Below are 26702 nucleotides of genomic sequence, written 5' to 3'. Positions count from 1 at the left end.
CACATTTTTCGGGAGACACCTGGTGCTGTGGGATAAAAGTGCTGAGAGGCAACAGGGTAAGCAGATGAAAATTAAATGCAAAGTAACTTCATTGCACACACTCGCCTGTGCCCCGTAGTACTTGCAAAAAAAAGAAATAAAATTTTCCAGTGTTAGACTATGCTTAGTCTTTCCAAAGGTGATAAACGTGGACAGCACACTGGAGTTGAGGGCTCACATGACTAAATGTTTCTCTGGATACGCCCCTCTCACACACCATACACCACCAACCTCAACACACACATAAAGCTTCTTCACATTTTAGGAAAAGGTAAAGGGACCCCTGACCATTAGGTCCAGTCGCGGCCGACTCTGGGGTTGCACGCTCATCTCCCTCTATAGGCCAAGGGAGCCGGCGTTTGTCCGCAGACAGCTTCCAGGTCATGTGGCCAGCATGACTAAGCTGCTTCTGGCGAACCAGAGCAGCACATGGAAACACCATTTACCTTCCCGCTGGAGCAGTCCCTATTTATCTACTTGCCCTTTGACGTGCTTTCGAACTGCTAGGTTGGCAGGAGCTGGGACTGAGCAACGAGAGCTCACCCCATCGCGGGGCTTCGAACCGCCGACCTTCTGATCGGCAAATCCTAGGCTCTGTGGTTTAACCCACAGCGCCACCTGCGTCCCTTCTTCACATCTTACATGGGCCTAAATTATGCCTGTCCATATTTTTTGTTCAGTGTGTTTCCAGTTGTGGAGTTTCCTTGATAAAGGACCTTCATGTTTAGTTTGAAGAATTGTGTTTGTGGCATGGAAGGGGGAACAATGGTGGGGGGGTAGGGGTGGGAATCCTGTCTTCCCCTTAAGTGGTAGTAGCCATTTGGTGAAGAGACTGGTTGCTTGGAGGAAGCAAAATAGGCCGTTGGCCTGAAAATGTACTCATAAACCACTGTGTTTCCAGGAGAACATGTTATGAAGAACAGTTATGGTTGTGATAGCAACCTGGCATCTAAACCAAGTGCCTGTTAAAACTGATGACAGTCGTAGTAGCTGTAACAGTATATATGACAGCAAGTGAAAGGTCCAGGTGTTCTGGTAGTTTACGGAGGCAAATGGACTATTCCTCTGGCTGTCAGAACTTCCCTATGTTATCTTTCCTATTCATCTCCATCTCCTTTCCTTCTCTGGCAGTGCTGGACTACACAGTCATTACTTTTCAAGCTGCCCATCTGTATCCTAACCCTCTGAGCTCTGTCCAGTAAGTAGCTTTATTATTTTAACCTCTCTGGTGTCCATTGACTGTTATGAGGAACCATGACAGAGGATTGCACAGCAACAGCAGCATTTGTAGTACTATGCCAAGAATGGGGGCTTTAAATCCTACAACCAACCCTTAGGCCACAGATTTAGGAGTTACTACTGTCACTTGGTTCTTCTTATTTGGTCCAGCCTCAATCTCAAGTCAAACAAGCAACATTTTTCAATGTTGGTTGTGACTTGGCTTCCACGTTGATTTCCAGGCTCTGTAAAACAGAACTAAATACTTTGAGATCCTATAGTTTTAAAAACTCTCAGACAACTGAGCCAATAACTCCTGCCCCATTTGCCCGCTGCCCCATTTCTTCACTGCTCTCCCCTGCCCATACTCTCCCCCTGCCATCACCATAGTCAAAGGACTACCATTTTACCTTCTCTGCATGCAGAGGACCTGGAAATCTTAATGGGAAAATAAAAAGACCATAAGCATATGACTGTTTCAATAAATACAAAAATGAGTGCTTGTTTAATAAGGCATGGCGTAATGTATGCTTGGTGCATTACGGTTTTATATTTACATATGCTTTGCCGTTTGTTTTTTCTTGGGTTTCCATCCATTTCTTTTATTTGCCATGTTTTCAAATTAAAGAACACAACCAAATATTTACATAAAATCTGTTTTTTCTTTAAAGTACTTGCATGAGTTACACAGCAATGAAGTTATAGCCACATAATATTTATCAAATTTATCTACCATGAAATAAGTCTCGACCTTAAGTAAAGCTTTTTAGAACAATGTGTTGGATGGATCCCGAGATGGATCCTGAGAACTACTGTCAGGAAGGAAGTCCACAGACTGCCCCTTTCCTTCCTCCCCCCTATAGAGAGCAGTAGGAGGACCTTCTTGAACAGCATGGAATGGGGCGGAGCTCCACTCAAGGTGTCTGTGCCTGATTTTGGCCAGTCCTCTTTCCTACTCCATCCCATGCCATTCAGAAAGGTTCCCCAGCTGTCAGGAGACACTTTGCAGGCCACCAGCAGAAGAGAGGAATGAATGAATGAATGAATGAATGAATGAATGAATGAATGAATGAATGAATAGAAAAGGCCCCTTCTGCTAGCTTCTTTCTGTGGCTTGCTGCTCATGGTTCTCAGTATCCAACCCATAGCTTTAATTTTGCAAATGTTTAAGCTCTTGAATTGCTTTAAGATCTCCCACTGAAATTGATGGACCAACTTCCACATTTAATAAAGATTCTAAAGATCTTTAAAAAAAAAAAAAAGCATCAGTATGTAAGACTAGGCCTGAAAATTGTTACTGCTATCAATGCTATTCAGTGGAATTACTCCGGAATGACACCGCTGATTTTCCTGACTCGCAGTGGTATTCTCACATTGATGAAGCTCTGAAAAAGACAGGGAATTTCTTGCCAATCTATCCAATGCATTTTGTCAAGCAAATGAGCACTTATAGGCTCAGACCTTATGCAATATTCATACAGATTTCCATTCACTAAGAGAAAGGTTAAAAGGTTAAAAGAAAAATGTCTGAATCAAATCCTACTGATTTGATAACCCAAAGCTGCAGTACTTTGGAGCCAGCCAGCCAGTGTTCACATCTGTTTTGAAGCATTGCTGGGGTTCTCCTTTCAGACAAGATAATTAGGCTCGTTGCTATTAACATGATTTAATTTTAAAATGTCTATCCTACCCCATCCTTTTGGCTCATTTACAATGCAAAAATGAAAAGCTGCTCAAATGCAGATTAAAAACAACAATTAAGATATCCTCAGATTTATCCCCAGCCACTAAAGATGCAATCCTAAAACTATGGAGCAAGCCCCATTAAACACCGTGGGATTTATCTCTGAGTAGATGGCATAGAATTGTAATGTAAAAGGCTCTTTGCCTTAAAGTGGCAGAACTAAATGGATGCAAGCAGTGGAAACATGGGGCATGGATACTGCAGGACTGCAGGTGGAGAATCTCTAGAAGTGAATCCAGTTTGGATAGAAAATCCTCCTTTGCAGTTTTGATGGATGCTCAGATATTCTTTGAATATTCTCTGAATGCTGTTTTTGGCATCCAGTTATATTTTACCTTCTCTGGGGGAGGGACAGAGGAAGTGCAACCATGTTTGTGGCTTCTGTTGGATCTCTCAGTGGCTTTTGATACCACACTGACCATGGTATCCTCATGGACTTTCTCTGCGAGTTTGTGGTTGGAGGCACTGTTCTACTTACAGGGCCTTCTCAAAGAATTGCATTGGGGCACCATGTGCCTACACCCTGGCAGTTCAGTTGTGGGGTGCTGCAAGGCACTATGTTATCCCAAAAGGCTATTTAACATCTGTAGGAAGCTGCTTGGAACAGTCATAAGGAGAACTGGGCTCAGTGCCATCAGTGTGCCGGCCAGCTCTATTGTTCAATTAAATCTGAGTCGGGAGAGGCAGTGGAGCAGCTGAACCAGTGCCTGTATGCAGTGCTGGGCTGGATGAGGATGAATAAACTGAACCAGAGCTCTGTTAAGAGAGAGAGAGACTGCAGGTGAATAGCCCCCAGCTCCTAGAATTGAGGACTTTGACTGTTCTAGATGAGGCTGTAAAGGTAAAGGGACCCCTGACCATTAGGTCCAGTTGCGGACAACTCTGGGGTTGCGGCCCTCATCTTGCTTTACAGGCCAGGGGAGCCGTCTGTACTCTATCTAAAAGAACTGGTAAACAGTTCTTGTAGCCATAGTTGTCCATGGAATCCCAGGGGGGGGAACCACCTACCAATCAGTGTTGGCTATCTTTTCTTGGGTTGGCAAAGATACGTTGGCTACTGTGATTCATGCATTGGTAACCTCATGTTTAGACTATTGCAATGTACACAGTGTAGGGCTTCTCTTATGGCTGGTATGGAGTCTGTGGCTACTGCAGAAGGCCACAATCCACGCAGTGGATACCATATCATACCTGTACTGTAGAACCTGCACTGGCTGCCTATTAGCCAGCAAGCCAGGGCTATTTACGTATAAAGCCCCCAACAACTCTGGAACAGATTTACCCAGATTTCCCTTCCACTGCCTGGTAAGGGCATTAAGATGTAATTTTAAAAAAGGAACCTGGTTAGCCTGGTCACTGTCTGATGACCGTCAGTTTGTGGGGCTGCAGTGATGAGCTTTTTCACTAGTAGCACTGATGTTGAAGAATTAATTTTCTGCTGAAATATAAGAGGCCCCATCTGCACTGGCATTCTAACAGCTTTTGAAGATGCATCAGTTTATGTTGATTTCTTAACCTGAGTGTCCTGTTCTTAACTGTGCATTTTAATTATGAATATTTATATCTTAACAGTTTGTATAACTTGCTTTTAAACTTTGTGAACTGCTTAGAAGCTTCCCCCCTCCCTTTTTGGCATTAAGTGGTATATATATAAATACAAAATAAATAATATTCAATATCTTGGTAGTCGATATCTTGCAGTCTGTGATTGTCGGCATGCAATGGCGTTTAGTTATGAGACAGTGCTGGCAGCTGGTGAAATGTGTCTCCACTACAAATCCTGGGGACAGCCATTTTGCTTTTATTTTGCTGCAGTTATTTCTTTTTAGAAGTCTGTGAGCAATGGGGTGTTATCATGCCCCTATCACTTCCAGGAGTCATTTGGTTTCAAGCTTCTCCAAGTGGCAATTACTTGTCTTTAATTTTTTAAAAAACTAATAATAACAATAAAGGTAGCTCCCTTGCTCAGACCACCAAATCAAAAAAGGTCTTAATTCTGCATTGATTTTTTATTTTTTTAAAAAAAGATACACATTAACGTTGAAATGCAATGGGGCAAACTGCTCTTTGGGGGCATGAATAAATGGCATGGAGCATTTTTAGGCTGATCAACCCATCTCTATCTGAAAGTTCATTTTGTGGTGGGCATTTCCACATTTGATCTCACCCCCTGGCCTGAAAAGTTAATATGGGGCAGGGAGATAGTTATTCTATTGCAAGTGTAGTTTGTCTCCTAAAACGCCTCCACTTCTATCTGATCCATGCTGTAATAGTGTTCAAAGAGGAGCTGTCCACTTTGTACCTGCGGGCAGATGTTGCCTTATGGCTTCAATGACTTGTGGAGTCCATTGTGTCTTTTAAAAATACAGCACTAGAACCTTGAGCTATCCGTTCTGTGCACTACTATTATGCTATAGCTGTCTTTCTGCTATCCTGCTCCTTAAATAATGAGTACCCTGCACATCATACACACATTTTAATATATTTTATGTAATATTATATATATATGTATATATGTATTTACATCCAAACACTCCTGTATACCTCTATTTCATATTTTTAAGTATGTACACGCTAAGGCCAGTCTGCCCATCTCATTGTGGCACAGTTCTTGGAGGACTTCGGTTTCTCCTCCTCACGCTGTGGACGGCTGAGTGAAGCTCCTCTGACTGGAGCTTTTGAGGCTCAAGACGAAGGTGGAGGAGTTGCTTTTCCTGCTAACGCTCAGGTCACATCCTTGCCGAGATTTTAAGTACCGAGAGGAGCAGCAGAGGAAGCGACGCAAGAGGTCATGGAAAAGGTGGCCTGTGAAAAGCATGTAGATCCAGGGGTTACAGCAGCTGTTCAGACTTGCTAGGAGGGTGGTGATGATGAACGCCACTTCTGTAGGGGAGAAAGGCATGACAGGTAAACAAACAGTGCGCAGTTCTGTGAAGTTTTAGCTACAGCACGATTTGCTGGGGGGAAAGGGCCCATATTCCCACCATTATGCCAGGAGGGTCAGAAACAAATTGGAAGGTGTTATAAATGCCCGGCTTTGGCCCTCCTTCAGCCCAGCACGTCCTATAGTACTTCAGTGACATTACAGAGTTGGAAAGCAAGAAAATATGATATGATCCTAGGTGAGTGACTAGAACATGGTAACTGTGTAGAAGAGGTAAACCATTTGGCAGCACCAGGAGATCCACCTCAGATGGCAATTTTTGACATACATACATTGAAAGAGCAAGAAACTATCATTCACTAAAATCCTGCCCAAGTGCTCCATGTTAAATCAACACACAAAGGGGAAGTGAGGCTGCACACCAACCCTTACATTATGCGCACTGAGTCATCCCCCCATTGCATCTCCACGTACAGGGCAAAGGTATTCAAGGAGAAGGCATCTATGCCTAAAGCTGTGAACACAAAAGCTTTCATGAGACCTGATTGCAGGTGGTTCCAGGTCGCATGGAAGCCTAAGTCCCCATCACTACAGATGCTGCATGATTCCAAAAATTAGAAAGTAGAAAAATCCATTGCTACTACTGAGAGAAAAATCAGCCAGTTACCATGTCATTTTTAGGCATAGATTTCTCCAACGTTTCACTAAGCAGAAAGCTTGAATCTTTTTCAGATTCTAACAGTTGGACTATAAAAGCAACTCCAAAATCTGATTTACTTTGAACTAGGGATGAAATTCAATTCAGTTTGCATTTAAGGCAAGTCAATTCAATTTGCACTTCCTGAAATGATATGTGAGCCAAAGCACAACTTTCTTTCAAAATTCGCACTTACCTGAATTTTGTGATACGGTTCTCCAACCAAATAATGTTTACAAAAATGCATATACTAGGGTAACATGTGAGTAATAAAATGTGAGTGAAAAAAACCCACTGAGAGAGCATTCTGTGCAAAGTAAAATGAAGCCTCCCCATCATCGCCCTACTCTTTGCTTTCAGGAAATTGGAGGTCAGGTTTTGGCACTGCACTAATCATACTAAACTTTTACAACTGTGTTTGTACTGTCTCATAGGATTTATGGCCTATTATTTTGTTTGTGCTGCTGTAAAAGTGTTACTGAGAAGTAATTACAATATGATTGCTTTGAACTGTTTAATGTTCAAGGAAATAATGCCTGTAAGAATCACTCCCTTTGCATGCTAGATGGAAAAAATGGAAAAGGCTGGAGGAACTTTCCCATTCGTTAACTATTCCTTAAAATTACCAGACATTTTGGCAACTCATGAATAAGTTGCACTCTCTGTGAGGTCTGATTTGGCAGGGTCCAGTTCTACTCAAAAAGCATAACATTGAGATCAATGTCAACTTTCAGACTGCTGAGACTCTGAGAGCCCTGCTCCTACCTCTCTCCACCAGGCCTAGGGCAGGGCCTAGGACTGCTGCTGCCCAACAGAGAGTAGTATTTATGTTCTTTTAAACTGCTTTTTAATTGTGTTTTTAATCTTTTTTACAAAATTAAAATTCTTTTTACCTGTTTTTATGTGTTTTGGAGAGGTTGTTTGGCTGTTTCTGTTTATATTTTGATTATGTCTTTTGTGTTTTTATCTTGTAATTTTATCTTGTTAACCACCCTGAGAAATGTGGGTATAGGGTGGCATATAAATGTAATGAAGTAATATAATAATAATAATAATAATAATAATAATAATAATAATAATAATAATAATAATATAATTCTATCAGTCTCAGTTTTCTTTTAGGTGTCAATATTACACAGGGTCCATCGTGCACCACAGCCACCTGTGACAACATAACAAAGTATTTAAAAATCACAGGAAAGGTTGTTTATATAACACACTCACCACCCCCCCCCCCAAAAGACAGTATAAGTTGCAACACTGAACAGCTGGATCAGTCCAATGGCCAATCTAGTCCATCATCCTGTTCTCACAGTGTCAACCAGATGCCCAGGACCAGCCAACCCGTGAGACAAGGTGAGACAAGTCAACCCAATTTGCACTTTCTGAAACAATATGCAAACCAAGGCACAGCTTTCTTTCAAAATTTGCACTTATCTGAATTTTGTGATACAGTTCTCCAACCAAATGATGTTCACTAAAATGCATATACTTGGTTAAAGTGTGGATAATAATAACAACTATATTTGGCAGCAGGATCCGGCCTCCAAAGACAACGTCAGCTGCTGCCGCTGCTACTGCCATGGTGACAGCAATGGCTGCAGCGTGATCCCTGGAGGCCAGACCTGCCAATGCTGCCTCTTGGTGAATAAGAGGCACTGCTGTTCTTCTCCCATCCCCAGGGAGGAAATAGTGAGGGCTGCCTCTGGGGTCTCCTGGGGTCTGCACATGCCTGGCTGGATTCAGAGTGGGTCCCTCCTCCCCCCCCCCCCGGCGATGGCCTTTGAGTCCCACTTCAACTGTCGGGTAAGGTTGATTTGATTCCCTCCTTTTCTACCAGTGTAGATTTTCAGTCACTCTCTCCTCCTGGGTTGCAGGCAACACCATTTTGCAGTTCACCTCAGGTGCCAAAACGTCTTGGGCCAGCTCTGCAGATGCCTGAGGGAAGCCTGCAAGCATTCTGCTCGCTTGTGAATCCCAGCAACTGGTTTCCAGAGGCACAATGCCCCTGGAGTGGAGGTCGCCCATTCATTTGCCTCAACTGAATCTTTGTCAGTAGCAACACTGTGCTTTGGATTCTACAGGCTGATCTGTGAGAGGCTGCCAAGCAAATGGCCATCCTGTTTGGACAGGAGGCTAAGCCAGATGGGTTGTGTTTGCTTACCCTTCTAGTGCTGCCATTTAATATCCTAACTGATTGCCTCAGGCATACCCTTACAACAGCTAGACATGCCAGGGCCATGGTCCTGCTTGCTTTAAAATGTTTTCGTTTTGTTTTTAAAGGTGACCCATATTCATTGTTGAATAAATCCCTTCAGATGCCCTATATCTGCCAAGAAAGAGGTATGTTGAGCTCATGTGGGGTCTTGCCTTTGAAGTGTAATAAATCACAAAGCAAACAATGGTTTTCGCTATTGCTAGCAAAATGCCTTGAGTGGGATGTGTTCGTGTGAACAGAGGGCTTGCATATTACAGGGATCTTTGGGTACCTGGGCCTGTGCAATGCATTGCACATGCATGCATGTACAGTGGTACCTTGGGTTACATACGCTTCAGGTTACAGACTCTGCTAAGCCAGAAATAGTACCTCGGGTTAAGAACTTTGCTTCAGGGTGAGAACAGAAATCGTGCTCCGGTGGCGCGGCGGCAGCAGCAGGAGGTCCCATTAGCTAAAGTGGTGCTTCAGGTTAAGAACAGTTTCAGGTTAAGAACGGACCTCGGGAACAAATTAAGTACTTAACCCAAGGTAACACTGTACTTCTCTCTCTCTCTCTCTCTCTCTCTCTCTCTCTCTCTCTCTCTCTCACACACACACACACACACACACACACCCAAACCCCTTTAAGTGAAGATTGAGTCACCTAGCAGCATGCATGAAAGGCAGGTTTTTCTTCAGGTGCTGTCCTTTATCTTTGCAAATGAGTGTGAATGCAATCTTTCCTTTCACATGGGAGAAAAGAAACAGGCTTATTTCTTCTGTCCATGGCAACTCCATTCACTAAAAGTCATATATATAGTCCTGCCTCTTCTTAGTCACATGAGTCTGACATTAGAGTGCCTGGAATTAACTTAGATAGATGTATATTAATATAACAGTGACCCATAAGAGGAAGGGTTTTCATTCCCATTGTTGCTTGGTCCACTACAAATGGTCAGAGACTGCTCATGCATTTTCATTAGACTTGCAATAATATCTAATTTATTCAATATGAGTTGTGTAACTAAGAAAAATAGCACAATATCCTGACAAACACAATGTTATGGGTCCAAGGCAAGATTCATATCCGGCAAGCTCCTTTTACAAAGGTTTACATAGGTTTTATAGTAAATGTAGTAGGTTAGGTTTCTTCATATATAAATAAAATGTAGGACTGTCATTATGCAGCCCCAATTAAAACATTTGTTGTGCTGCATCACAATCCTGGATTTGCATGAAGTCAGGGGAGGGGAGCAAAAGAGGAGGCAGCTTGCGCAACAGCAGTGGCCATGGTATTAGAGCAAAAAGGGATGAGCATTGAGAGGGGGAAAGTGGTGGTTTAAAACAACAGCTGAAGTTTGAATAAAGCAGGGGATGAAATGAACTGAGAGGGAAAATGGTGGTTTAAACAATGGCAGAGGTTTGAGTATAGTACTATGTAATATTTGAGGGTTCCACATTCTTAATCTCTCTCACATGAGGTAGCTGACAAATGGAAAACAGAAAAGTTTCAGTACAGTGAGAAGGGCAATACACTGAAAGGGAAAAAAGTGGCTGTTTTAAACAGCAGCAGAAGTTTGAGTAAAGTGGGGGTGGAGGAATACAGAGGAAAGTTCTGGTTCAAGCAACAACAAAGGTTTGAATAAAGCAGGCCACACACAGTTGCGCTGTCTCTTCTATTTAGTAACTGATAAACTGTGCGTGCAATTTTTTTCTGTGTTACTGTACATTAAGTTTTCATATAGGCTAAGATACCCACAAGCTTTTTTTTTTTCATTTAAAGGTATTTCATGTGCAAATAGACTTATTGAAAGATACACGTTTTAAGTTATATTGTTAGCTTTTAATTACATCCTTGCATGTGAACCAGTACATATATAAATATAAATGTTTATTATGTTATAGAATCATAGAATTGTAGATTTGGAAGGGACCCGGAGGGTTCTAGTTTCATTGCTCTTTCTGTTGGGATACTACATTTTTTAATTTATTTTTTGGTAAGCTGGGGACTTCTAAAATTTGACATAGCTTGGGGTCTAACCATGTCCTAATCGTTCTCTGGATAGCAGGATGAGCTTGGCTATCCACATTGTGTCTGTGATGTATAGAGACACCCACATGTATGTGTGAGGTTGGGTCAAAGGTTATTGCAGGCTACAGCGTGGTGGTGGTGGTGGGGAAAGCAATCTGAAATGTTTAGACAAAAAGCTATTATGTTTGAAAGAGTCCGGGGGGGAAAGGTATCAAGACTTCTGACGCACATTTGTTAATATAGGGGCACAACAACTCTGCCCAGAAAAGCTCTTTACAGCTCTACATCTGGAGGCTGGAAGATAAACATTTTGCTCATTAGGAAACTTTTCATCGTGCTGCTTTCTCAAATGGGTTTTTGTATTCCAAACGCCCGACCCAGCCATGCCTCTGTTAATCAGAGTGCTTCGCTTAGTGGATTGTTAGCTTTTGCACTTTACATACACCTTTCCAACCGAATGCATATCAGCCTCTGACAAGCGCTGTAATGAAAGTTATTGCGTGATCCTAATCTTGTTGTCTCTGTTGAAAATGTCACCGTGTGCCATGTGACTTACTGGTAAATCTGTGGGATTTAGTCCACAGTTCAGACGGCAGTCTTAGGGATCTTTCTTCTTGACCGTTTCGCCTCTCTGCATTGATTCCTTGAATGATTCATATTCTTGTAATATGTATTTAAGTACTGGTAATTATAACGGATCAGCTTGCAAACTTGCAGCAGAAAGCAAAACAATAGCTATCGACTGTGTTGGGCTTCCATATGGCAGGAGTACATCAAAGGGCACTGCGTCCATGCCCCCAACCCCTTTCTTCCAGAGTACAATAGCCATAACCACTGGATTGTTCCCAGTACTATTTTTCTAGAAAAAGAGGTGCCAGAACTTCCAATGAACACCTCCCTTATTCTCGTATAATGGCAATGGTGCCCACCTGAGAGATGCCAGAACTGATCACCTTCTCTCTACTGGATTTTGTATCTGCTGGAATGAGTCAGGCTCATTGATGTTCCTCTCGCCTGCCCTCTCTTCAGTTATAAGGAACTCTAAAGCATCACTGTCAATAGTTGTATCTCTCCCCCAGCTATTATTTATCTGTCCTATCAGGGAGGAGAAAGAGGCATGTCTTCTCTGGCTATAGATTTACCTCTCAGCCATTTTCCAACAGCAAGCCCTGCTAACCAGGGCCCTGGTCCAGCATCCACACTGGAGAGGAACACAGTGGGCAGTGGGGTGGTCCATGCCATCCATTCACAAAGCACATAATAAACACATTCTTATAACCATTGCCTGTTGAAATATCCTCCCCTCTTGCAAAAAAATTAGAAACACAGCCTTTGGAATTCCAGTTAATGGCTTTGCAAGCACGATATTTGCAAGTACAGGCAAAATACAGGATCAACAACATGTCACCTCAGCTTACTCTGCACACAATGTGGGTTATTTTGATGCACTGAAGGAACAACTCACCACCACCACATAATGCATCACGTCTCTAGACAAACAGCCATAGTAGAGTAATACCTTTATTAGGACCAAGTCAAATGTCACAAAGTAGTGCGCAAGCTTTCAAGTTTTCTGGAACTCTTTTTAAGAATGGAAGACTGATAGTTAAGAAAACTGCCAGCAAGCAGAGATGGGGAGTGTGGGGGCATGGGGAAGAAAACTGGGCATGATGTAAAAGCCGCAGACTCCGTATATAAAAAATTAACTCTGTGTATCTTAATTATATTATGTCTCGCTAGGCGCAAAACAGATTTCAAGATGCAACTACGACTACCAGGACAAAGAAACAATAGTGGTTGTTTCCCTACTTTAAATCATTTCTCATTGAAAATGCAAATGCCAGCAGTCACTTGGATTGACACTAAACAAAGCACACATGTCTTTAGTGTAGTAAAGAGCAGATAGTCCCTGAAAGCTAATTTTAGGCAGTTTCACTAGCTAAATTGTCAATAGAATTTGGTAGTATTATCTAGTGCTTGGTCCAGGGCATGTAGCCCCTGAAAGCTACTGTAAGTTCCTTCTTTAGGTGATCATCTTCTTAGATACTTTTCCTGTATGAGTAAATTCTATATCTTCTAAAACACACAAAAGTTGTAGGTAGTATCAGTTGATCCTAAAAATTGTATGTAACTATTTTATATATGTTTTTGTTACATTGCTTTAGTTTTGGGGGGTTTTTCCCCAGTGCACCAACCAAGCCATATATGATTTTTGTGGTCCAGATTCTAGGAAAGCACCTAAAAAATAAGCCACAAATGTGGCTTTTACTCTTCATCAGTTTTCAACAGAATAGGAACTGCTAAAGAATACTTGTCAGGAAAGTCTAATGAGCAATTACATTTCATGAAAGGCTCCCGAGTGAGGTATTGTTAATGTCTCTCCTTTTAGGTTATAGCTGAAATGACAGATCTTAAAGTGTCTGTCAACATCTGGATTCTAGTTTGCCAGGAGGTTCTCCCTGCTTTTAATCTTCTCTAAGCAGCAAAATTCTCCATGGGTGTCTTGGCTCCTACTAAACTGTGTAATGGAGACATGTATGGTTACCAGATTATGAAAGATCAGGATTGAACACTAGTATCCTTCATAAAACTGTCATGGGAGCAAACTCTTGCCTTGACCTACAGCTGTGAGTCATGAGATGGTGAGTAAACAAGTTAACGCATGTGTGAACCAGCCCCAGATTTATGAACTTATCCCCTGTTTCACTTCTAGAGGGAACTAGGTAGAACAGCAGGCTGCCACTCAGGACCAAACGAAGTCTCTAGGTTGCCACTCACTCATTCCAATATATTTTGCGCAAGCACACAGTGATGCCTCAGCCCATTGTTTTGAAATAACTCTTCTGAAGTGGCATTGGTCCTTCATGTGCCTTAAGGATGACAAAAGCGAGGAGTTCCTTGCCCTTGATTTGTTCCCTGTAAAAGGCCAACCACAAGATGAAGAGACCCCATTTTCCTTGCCCTGCACCCTTGTTAACTTCTGGAATAATTGGCAAAACATTTCAAGCAAACATTTAGCTTAGGACTCTGTTAGAATTTTTGGCTAACAAAACACCTTATCAGAGATAAGGAAACTTCATGGGGGTGGGGGAAGCAACATTGCTCAAAAGGTGACATATAATACCAGGAAGTGTTTAATTCCTTTTATCACTCCTATTCTCAATTGAATTTGTTCCACACTTTTCATTTTACTGTTATCTCTGGTGAGAGATAAGTGGTTTCTCTGCACTCCTCAATTCTCACTCCTCTTTGCCACCTACTGTTTCCTCTCTAGTCCATGCTTTCTATGCTCTGTCACCTTTTGCAGATAAAGTTGTGGTTGTCAATTTCTGGTTTTGCTAGCGGAGGTGCAAAAAGTTTTCAAACAATGCTCTTGGTAAAGAATAAGACAAAGGTCCCTCTGGTTCACTTAGCAGTGCATGCACACAATGATAATCATTTCAGGCAGCCTGACAAAAACTTTTCAATCTTCCTGTGATGCTTGAAAGAAACAGACCAGATATTGTTGCTATTTACAAGAAGCATTTGGTTCCCTGAAAGTATTAACAGGTATTAACAGGTTGTAGCAATCTGGTGCTCGTTCCCTCAGGCATACAGCTAAGGACTGGGATCTCCCCAATCATGACAAGGCATGCTGTGGGGATAGAGCTTGCTGATCTGAAGGAGCTAAGGCTATAATTGTCACAGGAGCCCCACCCAACAAACATAGTCTGTGTTATGCAAGTACTTGGGTGGAACAACTGCTCCAGGACGGTCTGTGCCTTGACTGGCCAGTGGCTTATGCCAGTTTGCCAGTTGGAGAAAGCAGTATCTTTTGGTAGGGATTCAGGACCCTGTGAAAATGTTTTACTGATTATGTTTCCACACTTTTCTTCACTGCATGTTTTGCAATGTTAAAGCCCTGCTGGGGTTCTTTCACCAAAGAGTACTTGCCCCAAAATTGGGATTTGGCTTCCCGGATAACAACAAGCAGAAGGTATTTGATTCCTGGATATAGTTTTAGAAGTATGTATGTAGCAGGAAAGAAAGGCTAGAGAATATCTTGCTTCAATACTTGGTACTCAGACATAGGCACTGATATTTATTTCATTGCATTCATATCACGCTCTTCCCCTAAATAGGCTTTGGGCAAAGAGAAAGTCTCTTGGCAAAAGTGTCCCTTTCTCAGTAAGCTTCATGGGCTAAAGGATGAATCTGGGTTTTTCATACCCAAACCTATCATTCTAGCCACCCGCAGCTCTCAGTTCAAATAAGCAAGTAGCGCATGTATCTTCTCCCCCACAAGGGGAAAAAAATCAACTGGGGAAAAGATTTGAATGGGGAAAAGGTTAGAGGAGAAAGTGTTAAGCAAGTCTCTACTCTGCTACTCCTCCGTTTACTTGCAGTATCCTGGTGATGCTTGTTGCTGAAAAGAAAAAGAAGAAAATGGGGGGGGGGGATTGGACTAGACTTGCAAGGGATTCCTGGCTTAAGAAACCAAGTTTAGACCACAGGAGCTAGGTGTATATGATATTACAGCTGTCAAAGTGACATCAGTTATGAAAACTTAAAATAACAGAACTGGAAGATACCTTACGGGTCTCTTAGTTAAGAGAGGGACAGCTAACTAGCATCCAGTCTTACCTAGCTCTCGCCATCCCCAGCAAATCTTAGTGTTCAATCATTTGTCTATATTCACTTGCAAGGAAATTGTTCCCCATCCCCTGAGTTTTAACAGGTGGGTGTGGTTTTTTTTTTGGGGGGGGGTGCATATACTGCCTTGGAAATGTCTGACTGTGTGCTCTAGGTATGTAAAATCCAAACCCCTCATTCCTAACTGACACTGATTTTGGAGCAGTTCTTGATGTCCCATTAAGGGGTTCAGGTTGGGCAGCAGAATATGCTTTTGACCCCCCTGTATGATCACTCTTGAACCCACAGGAGCCCCCCCCCATGCCTTTACATGGGAGCATCAGGGTTTGAAGTGATGTGAGGCAACATGTGAGTTCTGTCTGTGGGGTTTAATCATTCACACATAAGTTGCCACTTGATCAAACGACAAGCACACATGTGTGGTAGTTGATAGCCTTGAGTAGCTTTTCTACAGAGTGTTGTTGTTGCTTTTCTTCTGTGTGCTGCTGGTGGATAAATGCTACATGGCTAAGAATTCTGAAAGGTAGCCTTAACCCATTTAGAGAGAGGTGAGTGTTTCCTATTGCAATGAGTGTCTCCCCTCATAGCTCTAATCCTGAACCAAGCCCCCGGGGTGAGGTCCACTGACCCCTCACTAATGTGCTCATTAGCTTTTGGCAGTGGTTTTCAGAGGAACAACCTGGAACCTCCAGGCTTTGTGTACATAAAGTTCCTCCCTGACACAGAGGGGCAAATTAAGATTTGGAGAGGGAGGATCACAGACACTCAGTAACTGACATCCTATCTATATGCTAAGAGATCGCTTATGCCAACCTTTGTGGGCAGATGAGAGGCAGCTTTTACAAGCAAAAGGAAACTGGAGCAACCACTAGTTTCAGTAAAAGAACCCAATCGCTGTAATTTTGTCATTGCTCAAGAAGACGCACCTGGTCATCTCAGTTCACAGCACGGGAGACACCTCCTTGTCAGCCCTCCATTCAGCTTTAAACTCGCCAGTCACTGACAAGCTGGCCACCCATTCACAAAATTCTTTTTATCTTTTGGTCTCACTTCAGGGTGAACCCAGAGTGTCTTTGTGAATCCACCAGTATTTTCTTATGCATACCAGTGTTTTCTTATGATCATTTTATATTGCTTTTTGGAAATCATTTACCCTTGTTAAATAAAAAAACAAACAAATAAAGAAGCCCAAATGCATTCTTCTCCTCCCTGCTGCTCATTCTTTCTTCACATGCCTTACTATCCTGCTCCCCATTTTCAAAACATCCAAGTCCATGTAACATACCCAAGGTCACATAAATAATGGCCAAGGTCTCCCAGCGTTACATCTCAACCTTCTCCACCCCATCATCACTCTGGCAAGTAAGCAAGCTGGTCTTCTTGCCATGCCATCTTAACATGTCTTGATTTATTTTATTGATTTATTGTTGCTGAAATACCTCTTGCATATCTTATTTCACATTGCACTGCAGATCAGCTGGTTTGATAATGAGCTCAACTGAGATACCTCTATTTTTTAAAAAGAAATTATTGGGTGGCAATTCTCTATACTCATTGCACACAGCTTGTATAGGCAGGGAAAGAGGAGAGAAAACTGTACCTTCTTTTGGAGCATTTTCGTCCCACGCAATCCACATCTGCACAATGAAAAAAGGAGTCCAGCACATAATGAAAGCTAAGACTATGATGAAGGTCATTTTGACAGTCCGGATCTTGGCTTTGGAAATGAGTTTGACACTGCTGACCCTGGAGAGGGTGCCTCTATGGGGATTCCTAGAGGTCAAGTTCACATTGGTCTCATGAAGGGTCTTTAGCTTCACATTCTGCCAAATCTTGAAGCTGATCAAGCCATAGCAGATGGTCAGCATGACCACAGGGATAACGTACACAGTCAAGGTTATCCAGGTGATGTAAGCTTTAGGTCCCCAGGGCTGGATGAAATTTGCCCAGCAATCGAACACCCCATTATCCACATCCTGCATGGAAAATATTTGGAGTTGTGGGATGCTAAACAGAAGGCACACCATCCAAGTAAGGAGGACAGACAACCGGTCAGACCTCCTACGTAAGGACCTCAAAGGCTGGCAGATGGCCAAGCACCGATCCAGAGACATCAGCAAGAGCATGTAAGTGGAAGCAAACATCCCCACCACCTGCAGGTATTTGATCAACTTGCAGAGGTAATCTGGCCCAATGAACCTGAAGGTGATGTCCCAGATGAGCTGAGGCAAAACCTGGAAGACGGCCACCACCAGGTCAGCGATGCTCAGGTGCTTCATAAAGAAGTACATGCGGGAGTGCTTGTGGCGGGTCGTGTGGATAGCCGCCAGCACACACAGGTTTCCAGTCAGGGCAAGGAAGAAGATGAGGCAGAGCACGGCCACCTCCACCTTGGCAACGTTCTCATTCCGCTTCACGTGAGTTCTGTTGCTTTGGGACGTCTGGTTCTCCACACTGGAATTGCTCAAGGAGCAGTTGTAGATCCACGGGTCACTTGCGAACAAGCAGAGAGTATCCATGGCTGGCTGCTTCCCATCCAGTGCCTTTTGCTAGATTGATCTGAGGGTGGGAGCCTCTCTCTGTGAGCTGCAGTCCCCTTCACAGCTCTCCCTTCCTTGGGACCAGGCCTTTCAGTTCTGCTTTCCTTTTTCTGCAACGCCCCTTTGCTCCCATTTGGTCTTTTCTTTCCTAGATGTATCTCCACTTCGCTCCCTTTGGGTCATTCACTAGTGTTTGCACATGGAGAAGAGTTGTGAGTGGCTTTTCCCTCTCTGCAGGCTTAGCTGCCCTGGGAAAAGTCTGGGGCTGAAAAGGTCCAAGCAGCCAGCTCTGTCTTCCTGTTACCTTCAAAATTACTCGAACCTCTTCCTCCTGGGCTCCTAAAGCAGTCACAGAAAAAGCAAGGAAATGTGTTTTTACCAGAAATCAGAATCACCACCCTGCATCCCTGCTGTCCTCTCAGTGCTGGACCCTTCCCAGAATGCTGCTGTATTACTAGGGCACTCATTCAATCTCAGGACCGTTTCAGTTTGTTTCAATGGATTGCTCCAGTTTACTTTAATGCAACAATGAGCCATTGGCTCATTGGTTCACAGAGTCCCTTTGGAGCTGCGGTGTTTATTCCAACATATCACTACATGCAGATCAAGGGAGAGAATAAATAAATAAAAACTACACACTTGCACATATTATCTGTTGTTGCTAAACACGACTTTCCTATTTGCAAAGAAATCCTGTTTCTTACCTTTAACTCATTCCTTTCTTTTAGAAACTCATTGGCTGTAGAGTTCTTTTCTCCATTTAAAATGTAGTATTTCCAGCTACCCTTCTCCAGATGAGATGATCCAAGGATTTCAGGTGAGTGTTTAATCCCTGTGACACATCCAGCTGCTCCACAAGTTTGCTCTCAAATGAATCCAGGAGGACAGAGTGGAGGGAGGGGGGGTGGAGGAGGAGCGGAGGCTGCAGTCAGCCCTTCAGAGTCATTCATGGGCAAAATATACTGCTACTGTCTAAACACTGCGGAGATCTGTTTTTCCATTAGGTGGCGGAATAGGCCACCGCTTTGCTCTCGTTTGCAGTGAGGGACTAAAAGCTCAGGAGAGACAGGATTGAGATTCCACTCAACAAGGACCGCTTTCCAAATTAGTTTTAGATGTGCACAGTTACACACAGCTGTGTCTTAAGAGGCATGGAAAAAATGCAAAGCCAGAACCCAAAGAACAGCAAAATCTGTTCTATGAGTCCAGATTTTCTTGGGGGGGGGGGACAGCTACCTTTTGCTAACACCTCTCCACACAAATCCCTACTGTGCCTTTGCTGCATGCAAGACCAGCCCAAGATGTTTTGCTGCCTGAGGCAGAACATCAAATGGGTACACCACCAACTGACATCTATAATATCCAAGACTCGCTAGGCTATTTTGGTGCTTGAGGCAGAAATAGACATAAGCACCTCTCCCTGAGAGCAAAAACAAGCAAACAAACCACAATAATAATTGACAATTTCCTGGCCTTTCATGAAGCTCATCTGCAGCTGTTGGAAGTGACTACTGTACTCTGCCTACTGGCAAAGCCAGCTCTAGGACAAATAGTGAGGTGGCATGCTGCTCACCCACCCAAAATGGAGGAGTTAAAATTCCATTGGCCTGAGGCAAAGCTCTTGCACTTCCCTGGACTACTGTGTGAAAACAGTGAGCAAAGATCTGAGGAGAAGATAAGTGACTGCACCTTCCAGCTAAAGATCAATTTCATCACATAAACAGAAACCACACTTTACATTTCCAAAGTCCTGGAAGTGATTATTGCTACTATTGTTCTTATTATTAATTACCTGTCCTCATAGGCGCCGACTCCATGGGGCCTGAGGGGGCCCAAGCCCCCTCAAAAATTTGTTTGGGGGGGCTCTGCCCCCCCCCCAATAATTTAGGAGAATTATTAGTTATATTATGCTTTGTAAAATCACAAAATTATGTTGGTATTTTTTATTTTCCTTGTTTGACAATAGTTACCTTTTAAAATACATTCAGTAATGAGTTAAAACAAAGCCACTCCTGATCTAGAGAGGGGGTGGGGTTGCGGGCTCTCGACCCATCAACAATCTCGCGGGGCTGGCGTCAGCCCCGCGAGAAGCGGGGATTCCCCCAGCTCATTAATATTCACCACCCACGGCGGGAGCCAATCGGCTGCCGCAAAGGGCGGGCCCTCACAGGTTCACTTAAGGTCGGGGCAGCCCGGGGCTCGCCCCTTTCGTTCCCCCAGCAGCAGCGGTTTGGAGGTCTTGGGCCCCCCCAATATTTTTTATAAGTCGGTATGGGCCCCCGCCCCCCCCCCAATATTTTTTATAAGTCGGCGCCCCTGCCTGTCCTTAACCCTAAGGTCCCAGGCAGGGCTTTTTTTCAGCCAGAATCACCAGAACTCAGTTCTGACACCTCTCAGGTAAACCCCATTGCCATTATAAGAGAACATGGGATGTGAGTGAGTTCTGGCACCTCTTTTCCTAGAAAAATAGCATTGGTCAAAGGGCAGTTTAGAGCAAATAAAACACAGTTTTAAAAGTGTTTTGTTTTTTTTAGAACTGACAATCACAGAAAAAGGTGGAAATTACAAATCTACATATCAAGTGTCAAGAGCCAGGGTAAAGAGGTGTGGCACTTCACACATTATCTCCTCAGAGGCAAGATATAATTATTGGAACTGTGAGAGGTATGAGGACAGGCCTTGCGGATGCCTGAAGGAGTCGATGTCTCTGAGTGACACTTTTCTGGCTTTGTCAGAAAGCTCACAAAATTGAGTAATCTGCCTCACAACCTTTGCTCCAATCTAGTCCTGGTGACAGTGTTTGCTTAAATAGCTGTCACACCAAATCCCCCAAAGATCTTTTTAAACTCCGTGGAGTTTAAGAAGCCTGCTTTTTTAGCTTTTTGCTGGGGGGGGGGGGTTACAGCTGTGCTGTGAGAAGAATCTCGGGTGCATTTGGGTACATTGTGCATTCCTCTGAGTCACAACAGTCATTTCCCAGTTTACCTCTCTGGCTCTTCCCAATATTGTTCTGCACTAAATGCTTCTGAGTTTTCCCTGGGTATCTCTTCTCCCACCCTTAATTATTTAATTTAGGCAGGAATCCTCCCCCCTCCAATTTAACTGAAAAGCATACAGTACATGCCTTGGTTCAGCTGCACCTCCTGTCTTTTCCCTATTTTTTTGTTAACAAGGAGATAGTTTCATCCCGGTAGCTGGAAAAGTGGGGTGGGGGGATATGGGTGCTCTTTGAAGTGAATAGATTAGATGTTGATTTCTTGAAGTAACAATTTAGTTGTGTGGTAAAAGCTTTGGGGGGAGAGCCCCATCTGTTAGGCTGGATTGGAGCTGCAGTTTAATTACTCTCCTTTTGTGTTGACAATCAGACTACATAAAAGAATGTCAGGCGCTAATGAAAAATGGCTTTCCTGTTTACAGCATTTACTGACAAGAGAGAGACAAGGGACAGGATCCAGCTCTTAGGGGTTTATATGCCGTTTAGAAGAGTCCAAATGCCTTCAAGTGTTTTCTGACAGGTGAGGGATGAGGGGAGACCGACAACTTCAAAGGAAATTTGAATTCTATATTGACTTCCCTGCAAAAAACTTAAAGTTGTAACCCCAACCCCTAATTTTTTCTTTCTGAATAAATTATGAAAGCAATTTTGCATTTGTATGCTCCTTCACTTCTTATTTTCATCTCTGGTTTTATGTGATGCAATGGGGAAGAGGCGGTAGGACATACAGATCAGTCCAGGGTGATAGTCAAAGAGACTTCAGACTGGTACCCATGATAAGTGAAGCAGGAGTTCCCACCAGCCCACTGAAATTCCCCTCCAGATTCTTAGTAGTTTTGAAGTTTTTATTTGCAGACACTTATTTGTTTACTAACTTGGAAGCTGGACCAAAGAGATTCAGCAGAATCCATCTAAACTTTTGGAACAACCTTAGGGGCTTTTGAAATGTATAAGAGCTCTCTAAGCATCCTCACAGCTGAGCTTCCTGTGAGCAACCAGATTCTGTTATTCAAATCCCCTATTATTTAGGGGCTTCAGATGCACCTCTACACACACACACACACACACACACACACACACACACTGAAAGGGATATGGAGTCTTGTGAACAATCTCTATCACTTGCTGCAGATGTGTGCAGTAGCCTCAGGGAGGGAGGCTACTAGACCAAATGGCCTTGCAACTTGCTTCATGGGCTATTTTAGTTCACGAGGGGGAGGGTTCATCTGATCTTCCTTATTGTGAAGGCATTTTGGTGTCACACATGCCTTTCACAAACTATTTGTATGCTGACAATGATACTTCTCCATTTGGACATTTTTTCATCAGAGAACAGAATTCCTTCACCAGAATATTAATGAAACACTGACCAACAATCAACTAGCACTCATTTTCTTGATTTAAATCAACAGTGGATGCAAGACGTCCCTTCATTTATTCATTTATTATTTCTGCTGTTCATTTATTTTTTGCTCCAAATGTTGTTCCTCACGCCTCGCACACATTCCATGGACTGCCTACTCCGGTTAAACGTACAGCAAAAGCATTTTATCCAGTGGGCCTTAAATAAGCAGTTTGAGACTGTTCTTTCCAAGGAAAGAGACCAATAGTCAAGCAAGATGTGGCTTTGGGAAGAAAGCTATGCCTCTGATATTGCCCCCCCCCCCCGCCAAACCTGTGGTTAGCATGCACAGCAAAGAAACATTCCCAGCTGTCAGCTAAAAACAAGGCTAGAGATTAGGCCTCCTCCCATGAAGCCTTTTGTGTTTTGGTTAAAGGTGAACCCAAATCACCACAGCCACCATTTCTTTACTCCAGTCCTCCTCCAGTAGCTTTGCTTTTTTAAAAAATCTGTAAATTACATAACTACAGCAATGCTGCATTATCAGAATATATCATTCTAGGTGGATGAGCCAGCGTTTGTCCCAAGAGATGGCAGTGGCAGCTGTAACAGAGCATCCCGCTATGTTTATGACTGGTTGCATTACTTTCAGGTTAATTAAATGTTTAAAAAAGAAATCAAAGAAAATGGTTATGCAGAAAAAGACTCAAAGTTTCAAACAGACATAATAAACAATGATTGTAAAATTTTTATCAAAAATTTATAAAATATTGTTGGAATGGTATACGAAAGATGAAGAAGTTAAATCGGTAATGATACATTGGGCCAAGGACTTTGGTTACAATATACAGTTTGATGATTGGGAAATATTATGGAAAGAAAATTTAAAATTTACTGCATGTACGGCGTTAAAGGAAAATGTCATGAAAATGTTTTATAGATGGTACATCACACCAGTAAAATTAGCAAAAATGTTTAAGACATGTAATAAGTGTTGGAAAAAGAAGGAACGTTTTATCATATGTGGTGGGATTGTAAGAAAGTGAAAAGTGTCTGGGAGATGATATATAATGAATTGAAAAAGATGTTAAAATACACATTTGTAAAGAAACCAGAAGCTTTTCTTTTAGGGATTACAGGAAAGGAAATAAGGAGAAAGGATTGTAAACTTTTCCAATACGCAGTTACAGCAGCAAGAATTTTATTGGCCCAGAAATGGAAGCAAGAGGAAATACCAACGATAGAAGAATGGAGAATGAAACTGACAGATTATGCGGAATTGGACAAACTAACTGGGAAAATTAGATATCTGTGAGACCAAAAGTTCATCGAAGACTGGGGAAAGTTTGTAGAATATCTGAAAAATGTATGTGATGTGCAAACTACGCTAGTGGGGTTTCAGGAAGCACTGTGAAAACTGAGGTGTATTGCTAAAAAGAAATAGAAGGGGGAGGGAGGACAAACTGCAATACAAATAAAGGGAATGTGTAATTGAGAGGTAAATATGGATGATTACCAGAGAAGCTGAAGGAAGTCCAAAAAGAGATAATTTGTGAAAATTTGGATAAAATTGTATAATTGTGTTGAAAATTAATAAAAAATTATGTAACGGAGCATCCCATTGCCTCAGCATGGCCACCGCTGCCAGCCTCTTACCTTGAGTAGCTTGTAGTGGCTGCTGGAAAGTGGGCAAAGAGGAGAGACTGTCCCCACTGAGGCCCAGCCCTGTGTGATGTGTTGGCTCTGAGGGGCAGGCAGAGGGCAGGGCTGCCATGGGTGGGAAGAAAGGGGGAGCAGAGCAGAGAGCAAGGAGTCTTGATTTAAAACAAAAACAAAAAACTTCGTGTGTCCCTGTCTAATTATGCCCCTTTCTAAAATTTACAAAGAACAAAATAAAATAAAATCAGGATTAAGATTTTTCTCAGGACAGTGGAGGGTGTGTGTTTTTGTGTCCCGTTGCTGTGGTGGTGGTGGCATGCACCCTTCCTCTGGTAGGAAATGCTCTGTGTGGGGATGGCCAGCTGTGGGGAGTGAGAACTCCTGCAGGGGTGACAGAAACACAGGCGCTGAAGGGGCAACATTGCCTCCAACATTCCTCAGGTGAAAATGTCCCTATTTTCATCTGAGGAATGTTGGATGGTATGTATGTGTGTGAGTGTGTGCCCACACGCTGTCAGGGACTGTGCAGAGGAGGAATGGTGGAGACTGCCTCCCCATCCTCACCCTTCCAGGGAGGAGGAAGAGGGGGAAAGTTGGGAAATCATGGGAGAGCCAGAGCAACAGCTGGCTGACACGTTGTCACTAGAAAGCATTCCAGACCCTCCATCTCCCAGAACCTGGCAAGCCTTAGAAGTAGGAGAGCAAAGAGCTTGAAGACAGAGGACACTTAGTGGCACCCATAGAGGAGATGATGATGATGATGATGATGATGATGATGAAAGAGGAGGTGGGAGAGAAGGGGGGTGGAGATGCACTCGGGACAACACCATTATCCAAGAGTCAGTGCTCTATAGTCTCTCTTTGTAAAGTTTGAAATAAAAAAGGACTGTAAGAAACTTTTTCTTGTCTTTATACTTTCCTGGGCAACCAGCCAGGAGCTGCTGACAGCACCTTGACACCACCATTAACTCCAATTTTGGGCAAGATTGTGCTGATTTTTTTGGTGAGATCTTCCCCAAATGGATGCGATCTTACACCAAATCAGCACTGGTTGAGGTGGTACTTCTCCACCACTAGCAGATGTGACAGGTCAGGCAAGGCACCTGTGGGTATGCCTCCTTGGGGGCTTCTGCAGCCTGAAGCAGAGGTTTCACCCTGCCTGATAGCAGGGCCAGCTCTGGGAACAGTATAAAGACTTTTTCCATAATAGGCTAGTTTCCTAAGAGAGCAATCCTGTACATGTTTTTTCTCTCAAAAGTAAATCCTGTTAAGTTCAAGTGGAGCTTGGGTATTTAAGGAGTTTAAGAGGCAATGGCAAAGAATTTAAACATGTGGTCCTACAGCTGCAGTCTGAAGTGGTAGGATCTCAGTTTGAACAAGTGGTATAGTCCCCAAAGAGCCACACAACGTTTTTTATTCTGAACATGCTGTTTTATCTTTGCAAATTTTCTCTCTCTACTGAAATGCATGAATAATAATAATAATAATAATAATTTATTTGTACCCCTCCCACCTGGCTGGGTTTCCCCAGCCACTCTGGGCAGCTTCCAACAAAGACAAAAAATACACTAAAATGTCACACATTAAAAACTTCCCTCTGAACAGGGCTGCCTTCAGATGTCTTCTGAATGTCAGGTAGTTATTTATTTCTTTGATATCTAATGGCAGGGCATTCCACAGGGCGGGCACCACTACCGAGAAGGCCTCTGAGTTTCCTCAGATAGTTAACTACATTTTATGCAGAGTAGACCTACAAACTTAATGAGCAAACTAGGGCCATTAATCCCAATGGAATTCCAATAGATTTTTTTTGCAAAATCTCAAAAAAGAGAAGTTTTTGAGCTATTTTAAAGGAAATATGCCAAAATCTACACTACCAACATGGGTTGCAATATGTATTGGATTTTCCTGGGCATTTCAGCAATTTCCGTCCGGACACAGTTTCCGACAGCCAAATCCTGGTTATGTCTTGGAAATTCTGAACATATGGCAACCCTACATTAGAGTGTCTATGCTCACAGCTGCCTGCTAGACAAAGTTAATTGTGCTTCTAAACATAGTTGTGCTGGGGCTCTCTGCATGTTCCTCATATTCAGCCCATGCTTGACCTACTCCATCCAGTGCACTGGCAGTGAACCTTAGTTACTCACTTCTCTCCTCTTTCTGCCATGCTACTCCTTGGTAGAATAAAAACCCATCCATCATGCGAAAAAGAAAAGGAGAGAAAAAAGAGACAAACAACAGGTTCAGAACAAAGTGTGCAATTTGAGTCAGTTTCTACGAATTGGCATTGATCTGCATACAGACTGATACAAATAACCCCAACTGTACCAACATAGACATTTGCATTTCATTTGTGTATCTTACCTTTGGCACCACGTGATTCACTGCTTCCACAGGCAACCTGCAAATTACCATACAGTTCTTTGTTTCCAAAGGTAAAAGTTAGAAGCCAACCAGCTTCTCTTGACCTTGCCTGACTGCCCTCTGCTACAGATTTTGTATTATTTTCTCCACTCCCAAGGTACATTACACTGCAGCACACATTCAAAGCAGGAGGCTGGATGTGACGGCTCCAGATCACTTTAGCCCCGTGATTCTATGTTTAGCAACACTCACCTTCCTGCTTATAGCATCACATTCTGGTGTGAAGTGAACGACCTGCCTGCCTCTCTTTAGGTTGTCATTCATGGAGTTACGCTGTTCATTCTGATGGCAAATGG

At 42.9% G+C, this 26702-nt stretch overlaps 1 protein-coding gene across 2 annotated transcripts; it reads right to left on the bottom strand.

Annotated features, from left to right (window-relative positions):
* Positions 1 to 1729: 1729 nt before the first annotated feature.
* OXTR (oxytocin receptor) lies at positions 1730 to 26702 on the bottom strand. 2 transcript variants are annotated; one of them, XM_081903026.1, is made up of 3 exons: positions 26347 to 26702; positions 17044 to 18322; positions 1730 to 5884 (listed from the first exon to the last, which is right to left on the bottom strand). In XM_081903026.1, exons 2-3 carry the CDS (start codon positions 17960 to 17962, stop codon positions 5637 to 5639), a joined length of 1167 nt encoding a protein of 388 aa, XP_081759152.1. In that variant the 5' UTR covers positions 17963 to 18322; positions 26347 to 26702; the 3' UTR covers positions 1730 to 5636. The 2 variants fall into 2 exon arrangements, with proteins under 2 accessions (XP_081759152.1, XP_081759151.1); XM_081903025.1 differs by lacking the exon at positions 26347 to 26702 and adding an exon at positions 18688 to 18881.

The sequence above is a fragment of the Podarcis melisellensis genome (genome assembly GCF_964234715.1).
Source record: "Podarcis melisellensis genome assembly, chromosome: 2".
In the NCBI taxonomy this organism is placed as follows: domain Eukaryota; kingdom Metazoa; phylum Chordata; class Lepidosauria; order Squamata; family Lacertidae; genus Podarcis; species Podarcis melisellensis.
This window is presented reverse-complemented; position numbering and strand designations above follow the sequence as displayed.

What these genes read in the sequence shown, in the direction of transcription:
- OXTR (XM_081903026.1), bottom strand. Translation starts at nt 17,962, where the DNA reads ATGGATACTCTCTGCTTGTTCGCAAGTGACCCGTGGATCTACAACTGC. An exon ending in CGAAAATGCTCCAAAAGAAG is followed by an intron (nt 5,885 to 17,043) that starts GTACAGTTTTCT and finishes TCTCCCCTACAG; the next exon opens with AAGTGGCGTTCATCATCACC.